Source organism: Sparus aurata, chromosome 12, assembly GCF_900880675.1.
Source record: "Sparus aurata chromosome 12, fSpaAur1.1, whole genome shotgun sequence".
NCBI classification, from domain to species: domain Eukaryota; kingdom Metazoa; phylum Chordata; class Actinopteri; order Spariformes; family Sparidae; genus Sparus; species Sparus aurata.
This window is the reverse complement of record NC_044198.1, coordinates 28539975-28549782: the sequence shown is the minus strand read 5'-3', so window position 1 is coordinate 28549782 and position 9808 is coordinate 28539975. Positions and strand designations below refer to the sequence as shown.

General features: G+C 39.4%; 1 protein-coding gene across 1 annotated transcript; it reads left to right on the top strand.

Annotated features, from left to right (window-relative positions):
* Positions 1–491: 491 nt before the first annotated feature.
* Positions 492–5863, top strand: LOC115592678 (uncharacterized). Its single transcript, XM_030435720.1, has 3 exons — positions 492–688; positions 1207–1238; positions 2973–5863. Exons 2-3 carry the CDS (start codon positions 1228–1230, stop codon positions 4573–4575), a joined length of 1614 nt encoding a protein of 537 aa, XP_030291580.1. The 5' UTR covers positions 492–688; positions 1207–1227; the 3' UTR covers positions 4576–5863.
* Positions 5864–9808: the final 3945 nt, after the last annotated feature.

Genomic DNA, 9808 nt, shown 5'->3' with positions numbered 1-9808 from the left:
CTTCCATTAAATGACACTTAAATACTGAATCTGTCTATAATAACCAGATCCTGACATGTAAATAAAACGTCTGTGTGAATAAAAAGCATAAACGTTTTTAAAAATACATTAGTTATTAAATTAAATGAAACAAGTTGACAGTTTGGTAGACAGATGTTACATTTACATGTCAGGATCTGGTTATTATAGACATATTTAATATTTAACTGTCATGTATCATCACAGTAACAATGTTACAGACATCAGCAGCTGTAAACACATTATAAAACACATCCTGTGGTTTGGTGACCTGTATACTGAACATAAGGAGTAGTTCACATTTAGAATCATCAGAGAACGTTAAAGAAGTTTTTTTTTTATATATGTCTATGTATATATGTGTATATCTGTGTATGTATATCAGAATGTCTGTGGGAATAAGGACCCGCATGTACACAACACATGAAGGTCTGAGAAAGACAGTAGACCACAGCAGATCAATAATAATGAATAATAAACTGATGTCTCCACAGAAACTCCCTGATGGACAACAGACTGTACAGCTTGTTCCACCGACTCTGCACAGAAAAGTAGAACAAACATTTAGTTTGAGGGAAACTTCCTGAAAATTATATCAACGGAAAAAAGAAAGAACAGTAAAGAACATCCACCTTTATTCACTGATCCACCTCCTGAATCTACAACAGAGGTAAGAAACCAACTTTAGTCAGAACCAGTTTAGTTTAATAGATCTGAACTGACTGATACATTTTGTATTCATGTTTAAATTATTTAATAAGTTCCTTCTGTATTTATTCACCTTTGAATTAACTTATGTTAATATACCTCACATTTGATTTCTCTGGATCAGAACACCAAATGGTGAACTGACTGTAGAGAGCTGAAGTCACGCTTCAGTTTCCCTCATGGAGCTTATTTCAGAAAGACTTTGTGTGGTAGTGAATGAAGACGGACACATTATTTATTGATCCTGTTTGTTCATTTAAAAGAAGAAAGTGTCAGTTTGTCATAAATAAAGTAGAATATCATCTGTCATCAGCTCATTTACATGATGAAGCAGGTCGATGATTCAGTCTGCTGTCAGGAAAGTGCTTTTTAAAGACTGTTGGACATTTGATTGTAATTGTGTTGAATCATGTCATTGTGTTAGTTTCCTTCATTACAGATGAATTAAATGTAGTTCTGGTTCTGATTTTGTTTCTTCAGACACCAACACCAGACGTCACCATGGCAACAGGGTGAGTAACACAACCAACCTTTAAAACTGAATTCAGACAGACAGTAAAGTGAAGCTGTAGACACACATATACACAGCAGTCTATACACACACAACAAAGTGACATGTGCATCACTTTAACAGCAGCACATGTTGATGGAGGTCACAGTGTGTTCAGCCTGAACACTAATTATTCTGTTGTGTTGTTTTCTGGTAGTTAAATATCAGTTTGTAACTGTTGAAGAAGTGAAGAAAGGTTGAACACAGCTCCACTGATGTGAACATGATGCCTGCAGAGAGACAGACAGGGAAAAGACACACACGCACTGCTTTATGTTCATGTGGTAGAAATGTAACATGTTGCTCTCATGTCTGAATCAACACTCGAGTCACTTCATGTAAAAGTCACAACAACAATCTGACTGTCAGACCTGAAACTTTTCTGGATCAGCAGCAAAACACTTGACATCCAGCAAATGTGAGTGAAAGAAGAATGTCAACATGACGTGCCATCGTTCAGTGTTTGTGCCTCCAGTGTTAATGTTCAGTGTTCAACAATCATCACGTCTCCACTGACAACATGTTTTATAAGAGACAGCTGTTTGACTGTCTCATCATTCATTACCTGTTTATAGAGCAGCTTCACCTTCTCCTTATTCACAACAACTACACATGTTAATGCAATCCAACACAACAGCTCAGCCACATGTCAGTCAGCTGTTGTTCACACTGTCACAGCTTTTAAAGTACTGGTTCTGGTTCTGGTCTCTGCCATGTTTCCTGCACTAATGGCTGTTCTGTGTTGAGATGTGTTGTTTCAGTGCTCTCTCTCTCTGACAGCATGTCATGACTGATGTTGTGTTGCAGTTTCTGAACTGTTTTATATGAAACTTGTCAGCAGTGTGTTGATGGGTAAAGACTTGTGTGTCCCTTGTGTTGTTGCAGTTGCTGAAGTTTCCTTCTAGATGAAGACAAGTGTAATCAGGTTTTAGGTTTCTAAAAGTGTGTCTGTGATTGTTGGTGCTTGTTGAAGTGACAGGATGGGGGACTGTGGTGATCTCACCCTGTGATGGTTCTGAACTCTGGATGTGTCACAGTTTGTTGATGATGTCCTGGAGTTTCTGCTGACAGTGACTGAATTCAGTTGTAAAGATGATTCTTTCTGTTCTTCAGATGTGGCTTTAGGTTTCAGCAGCTCAGCTCTTGAAGATGTTAATTCATAGTGGTAGACTTTATCTATTGTAGCTGGGCGGGTCCACTGATCCTGTATGTGCTAACAGCTACATCACAGAATGCTAGAAAACCATTTATTACACGTTTCTATTGTTCATGAAGCTAAATGTGGAAACTTAAAGCAAAGTTCTGCCTTTAAAACTGGAACCAACTTTCACCTAAAACCATTTTCAAATAGTTTCTAATGTTGTGATTTGATTGAAGTGTTTAAAGATGTAAACCCTGTTTATTGTTTCAAACTTTCTTTAAATCACTTTGAATTACATGTGTTTGACTTCAGAGTGGTTTTAATACCTTCTCAAAATCAGCAGAGGTCCATTACAACACCAGAACACTTTAATATACAGCTGTCATATTTTGTTCTGTTCCAATCAGTAAATAGAAGTTTTATTAGTTTTAGTCTAATTCATTTGATTTAGCTTTTTCACGATTAACAAAAAATAACATGTTTGAGACGTACAAGGAGGGGAGGCTAAAGTCTGTACATGAAATTAAATGTTTAAATGATCTCCTTCTTCTACAGGAAAACAAAAGGCTCAGTGAAATACGAGGACATCATCTTGAAGAGTCTTCTTGTCCATTCAGGATCTCCTGCTGTCTACCAGCTGAGACCAAAGGAAGAGGAGATTGGATCTCTAAGAAGAATGACTCTTGGTGAAAAAGATCTGAACCAGTCAATCAGAACCATCTTACTTGTGGGAGAAACAGGAACAGGAAAATCTACTCTGATTAACACTCTGGTCAACTACACCATGGGTGTGAAGTGGGAGGACGATGTCTGGTTTCAGATTGTAGAGGAGGAGAAGAGAAACCAATCAGAGAGTCAGACATCAGATGTGATCGTGTACCAGATCTTTGGATTTGAAGGTAAAACTCTGCCCTACTCTCTGACCATCATCGATACTCCTGGATACGGAGATACAAGAGGGATAAAACAGGATGATGCAGTCAGTGAAAGACTATTAGACTGGTTCCGCTCAGATGATGGAGTTCATGAGATTCATGCAGTGGGTCTGGTGCTGAAAGCAGCTGAGAATCGACTGGATGATCGATTGATGTACATCTTCGATTCAGTGGTGTCTCTGTTTGGTAAAAACATGGAGCAGAACATCGTCGCCCTCATCACACACTCAAGTGGTCTGCCACCTGAAAATGCTCTGAAAGCTCTCGAGGCTGCAAACATTAAATGTGCCAAAGATGAAAAGAATCAGCCTGTTCACTTCCTGTTTGATAACATGCAGCAAGAAGACAGGACAGAGGACCCAGAAGAAGAGCTTCAACATGCATTTACAAAAACAACTGGAGGACTGAAGAAGTTCACAGACTTTCTGAAAAATACTAAAGCACAACAGCTGAAGACAACTGTGAAGGTTCTGGACTCACGAATCAGACTGACAGCCTGCATCCAAAACCTGAAAGAGAGGATTCAGTTAACTGAACTAAAACAGAGAGAAATCCAACAGACCGAGGAAGCTCTGAAGAAACATGAAGAAGAGATGAAGAAAGATGACAAGTTCACTGTAGAAGTTGATAAGCCATACAAAGAGAAACAAGCTATCAGTGGTGGGGAGTGGATGTTTGGGTTGTTGTATGATGGAGCAACCTGCTGTACAGTCTGTGAGGAGAACTGTCACCATCCTGGATGCACACTGGCCCCGAGTCCAGAGGACTGTGAGGTCATGAAAGATGGCCGCTGCACTTCATGTACCAGGAAGTGTCCCGTGTCAGATCATGTGAAAGAAAACTGGATCTATGTGACCAAGACAAGAAGAGTTAAAAAGACCTTACGAGATTTGAAAGGGACTTATGAAAAGGAGAAATCAGAGTGTGACAAGAAAACAAGCCTTTTGGGAAATCTACAGAGGGAAATGAAAGAACTTCAGAAAGAGAAAGATCAGATGTTTGAGAAGTTCTTCCATCTTGTTGTCAAACTGGAGCAGATCGCTCTGAAAGTTGATTCACTGTCCACTCTGGTCCACTTGGACTTCCTGATTGAGAAGATGAAGGAGAAAGGAGACACAGAGAAGATCCAGAAACTGGAAGAGATGAAGAGACGAATGGAGAAGGACAAACGATTTAGAGCAGCGCTACAGTACAGATTTGGTCAACTAAAATCATTTTGGTAAAGCAGTTAAAGGATCAATAATGAAGTGAAGAAGATGACAGAGAGCAGACAGTGTAGAAAACATCTTCACACAGTTGATATAATGTTGAAACATGACAAAATGTTGTTGAGTGTGTTTGTATAAAGTGTTGATGTGATAACTTCATCAGAACATTGAAATGTGATCAGCACAGCTAACAGCTCTGCATTAAATGGAGTGAGGGACGCCCCCTGGTGTTTCATGTTGAATACAACAGCTCCCTCCTCTATATCACACATTTAACACAAAGTCACATCCTGTTGTAGAAATACATATTATTTGTGCTGACATTGCTGTTATCATCATGTTTCTCTCCAATATAATCAGGCTTTTGCTCACATGTTTATGCTCTTGCTGGTCTGAATAGATGTGTCTTATATATCCACCATGATATTATAATGTTGTATAAGTTGTTGTGAAACTAAATAGAAGTAAAGTCATTGTAAAGGAGTTTAGCCTGGAGGGGGTTAAACCTCTTCCTGTGTGTTGTGACGGTGTTAATAACAGCAGGATGTATGTGTGGAGGAGTTTAAGGTGCAGCTGCTGGATGTTTGACACTTTGTCACATTTGGATGAGAGAAGAACAAAGTGTCTTTAGACAAGAACATGTAACCACCAAGTAAAGAAAGGTCAATAACAGCTGGAGTGAAATCATTTGCATCCTGTTGTTGCTCCAGTTAATGTGTGTTATCTCAAAGTGCTGTAAGAACTGAGGAGAGACTGCTTCTCTTCACTCATATCTCTGTGATGATGATGCTGCTCTGGCTTGTAATAAGATGATAAAGATTAACTGACAATCTGAATATTGTTCCATCTGTACTATAAGAACTGATTATTTCTTTTTCTCAACATTTTCTTTAGTTTCTTTGTGTGAGTTGAATGTTTTTAAGGTTGATCTAATGTGTTTTTATGTGATTTATTGTGATGTTACTCTGATGTTGACACAAGTCTCAGTAACACATCACTGACATACTTCTGCTCATATAAAGCAGTTAAACATGATGTTTGTCATGTTCATCACTGTACAGAGGACTCTGAGTCTGGAGTGTTTTTGAAGAGTCATGTGATCTACTGTCCTTTGATTTGATTGGTTCTCTGGTTCCTTCATGTGTCTTCGTGTTTGTAGAATATCTCAGATGACACAGTCCACGTGGAAACATGTTGATCCATATTTTGACTGATTGTAATATATTGTGTTATTCCACATGAAGTCATGTCCTGACTGATGCAGTGTTCAGTGAATCATTAATAAAATCTGTGCTTGATGAACTCAGTTTGTTCAGAGTGTCTTCACTGGATCATCAGCAGCTTTTTCACTCTGTTGAATCTTCTGCTGAACTTTCTTCAACAATCGTCTGTTTGTCTTTGTTACTGAAACACTTTGAGTCTGACACAGATTCACACAGCACCGTTATAACTGAGGTTTCATTAAAGATGCTTTCTGTAGTGACCACTAGAGGGAGCCAACACTGCATTACTGAAGGGATTCTGCTGTGTGGACTGACGAGACTCTACTGAACTAAACAATTCCACTTTATACTGAAAACACAGAAACCTGGCAACACAGCAGAGACCTCACAGGTTCACCTCATGAGGAGTTAATGTTCGGGCACCACACTGTAACTGTTTGTAAGTACAATTAAGCGATTACTCCTGTAGTAGACTACTGGGGTTACATGTAAAGACTTTTGGCTGAAGAGTTCAAGATGTGAATCTCAAATTTAAGCACCGCTTAAACATACTGAAATTAATATTGCACAATTATGAACGATGCCAACTGTGTACTGCTTCATACGGGGCACCATATATAGTGTTACATTCAACATGAAGAGGATTCGCCAAATTTGGGTGAGCAATAATAAAAAAGGTTTATCAGGGATGATTGTCAATTATTAATAAGATCAAGTTTACATTAGATCACTTTGGAGCAAATCAGTACTAAACTATAAGTTTGTAACTCTGATTAATAATTTACTTTATGAATTCAACCAAAATTACCATAACAACCATAATGGTCAAAGGATTTTGGAGTTCTTGACAGTGTAGAGGCTGGTAACATTTACTCTTGTATGATATTAAATTAGAGTTCTCAACCGGTTGGGCCGGCCCGACAAAACCCGACCGGACCCGCAGGTTCGGGCTGGGTTCGGGCCGAAAAAATACGCAAATGAGCCGGGTCGGCCCGGGTCTCGGACTTCCTTTTTTATAAAACACATTTCATAAAACACATTTCTTGCTGTAAGTAGTTGTAAATCATATATTGTTTGTGTTCACGAGTGGTGAAGAGTAAGTCTGGCTGCCTGCTTCATGGGGAGGGGTAGACGCAGACCTGACGCCGCTACGTAAAGTTACGATAACAAGTGTATGAGGAAAACAATGCAGGCGTGCGGGGGGGCGAGTTCGGGCAGACAATTCATGCTGGTGTGTCGGGCTGTGTCGGGTTCGGGCTTAAAAACCCGCAGGTCGGGTTGGGTTGTAATTTTCAGGCCCATTGAGAACTCTATATTAAATACACAGCATGAAGGTTTAAAAGTATTCTGTTAAAGACAAAGATTAAAACAAACAATCTAACAGACTATTGTGTGTGTGAACGTGTGACGTGAGGCCACATTAGAGACGATGGTAAGTTGCATGCAAAGACTCTGAGTCTCTCACAATTCAGCTGATGTAAAATTTACTGTGTTAACCCGGAAGGTAATCAGCTGTGTTTACTGCGACTTTACTGCACAACATGTACTTTTATTGCATGAAGCTGATTCTATTGTGCACTTACTGATTTAATAGAATACTTCTTGTACCACTGTTGAGTTTTGGCTGAGAACATGCTGTCACACCTCCTCTCCTCAAGGTGGCAGTGTAGTAACAGATATATCAGTGAGCTGTTTGTTTCTCTCTCTCTCACTCACACACACACACACACACACACACACACACATTAATGTATTTCTGTCACATTTTCCAAAATGTTTCCTCAAACAAAGATGTACGGTAGCAGAGGTGGAAAGTATCCAAGTAGATTTACTCGGTTACTGTGCCTTACTACAGTTTAAAGTTACAAGGTACTAGAGATGGTGGATTTTACTCTGATACATTTATTGGACATCTTTACGTTATTGTACTTATGCACTCTTCATAAGGAGTACTTTTACTTTTGGTACTTCAGATATACATTGATGCTAATAATGAACTTTTCCTTAAATAAAAGCATTTTTTCCATCACTGTATGGTTGTCACTGTGTGTGTGTGCGTGTTTGTGTGTGCTCGTGCCCACACACCTGCTGGGTAATTTATTAAAGAAAGGAGACTCTGCAGGACCCTGTTTTCCAGAGAGAGACGATGGAGAGCAAAGACGAGTTCAAAGATGAAAGTCAGCTGTTTCTCTACATGTGAATAAAACACACACACACACACACACACACACACACAGAGGAGAAAACAAAGACATGATGAAAGAGGGAGGAAAGCGAGCGTTTAGAGGAGAGTGTGGAATAAGAAAGAGGACGCTGTTGTTAAAACCACACGGTGTGGGAGAGTAAACAGGAAACAGGAAGTGGATGAGGTTCAGCAAAGAAGAGCGACACATAAGATGATATCATAACAGGTATGGAGAGGAGGGGGAGGAGCTCTGGAGAGCGGCGGGGCCACAGGTGGCCTCTCTCAACTCCATCAGGCGCAGGAGATTGTGGTCCACGGGGAGAGGAGGAGGATCGATGGGTTGAGGACAGATCGAGACGCAGCAAACAAGAGGAAATGATCTTCTTCAAACATGTCCTCCTCTGTCCTCTGCTCGTCCATCAACCTCAACATGGACTCCTCCTCTGACTGTCTCTGACTTTTACCTTCAGCTCGTCTTCCCTCCACATCACACAAAAACCACAGACACGTCGAAACTTCACATTCTTTCAGATTGTTCATGCTCCTTTAGGGTCAGTTTTCTAATGTATGTGGTTTCCTGTGTTTTCAGCCTTGTTTAGGCACACAAACAGTTTAGGTTTAGGAAAAATGATAAAATACAAAAATTAACTGCCACAAACCTAAATTGAAAATGTCCTCACCTCTCAGCATAAATATTTTGTTTGATGGCACAAACTCATCTGAAGAAATGTCACATCTCTTGAAAAAATACAGTTTTGTCGCCACAAACTTGACTTGAAAAAGTTTTGATGTCTCTTTAAAAATATCCAATTTTGTTGCCATAAAAAATGGCAAAAAAATGTCATCAAGTCTTGTAAATATTTGCTCATATTGCCAAAAACTGTTACAAAAACTTGTTTAAAATTAACCAGTGAATTCACTCTTACAAATGTTGAAACACAGTCTCCTACACTGGTCTCTGGTTTGACAGCCTTTTCAGCTCATATATAAATGAAATGTGAATTTGATATAACACATATTTATATATGATACTATGACACATACACATTAGAAAGTATCTGTGGTTTGCATAAATGAAATATTATAATATTAATTATTCTTTAGTTTCCAGCTGGTTATTGAACACTGAATAATGAAACTAAGCTGATTCTCAGTATAAACTCTGTACAGTGACAGATGATTCTCTGGAGGTTCATCACTTCTACAAACACATGAAAATATTCATCACAGCAGCTTTAAACCTTCTGTTGATTCTCGTTTGCAGGAACAAACGTCTATTTTTACTGGATATTCTGTTTTAGTGTTTTAATATTTCACATGTTGTTGTTGTTGTTATCTTTACACTGCACGTTGGTTTTGTCGTCTTTCTCACAGTCGTGTGATTCTCGTCTCTTTACGTTTTAACTTGTGGCGTCAATGTGACGCGTAAATATCCTCGTATCCTTTTTCAGGCTTTTCCTGCATGTAAGTCGTCCTGACGCTTCTTTACCAGTCAGTCTGCACACATGAGCACTAACAATGCTGTGTGTGTGTGTGTTTGTGTGTGTGTTTGTGTGTGTACTGTGTGTGTACTGTGTGTGTGTGCGTGTGTGTGTGTGTGTGTGTGTGTGTGTGTGTGCGTGTGTGTGTGTGTGTTGCCTCAGAATGGACTGATGACCTGAACACAGCAGAGAGTCTGAGGTTCATTCTGCTGTTTGAGGCTATAGAACGTTTTGTTTTGGTCGTAGTTTTGTCAGCATTCTGTGTTTCAGGATCAATGTAGGGCTGTGATAAACAGAGGGTGAAGAAGAACAACAGGAGGTCGTCTTCTTCTTCTTCTTCTCCTCCTCTCAGAGTGGAA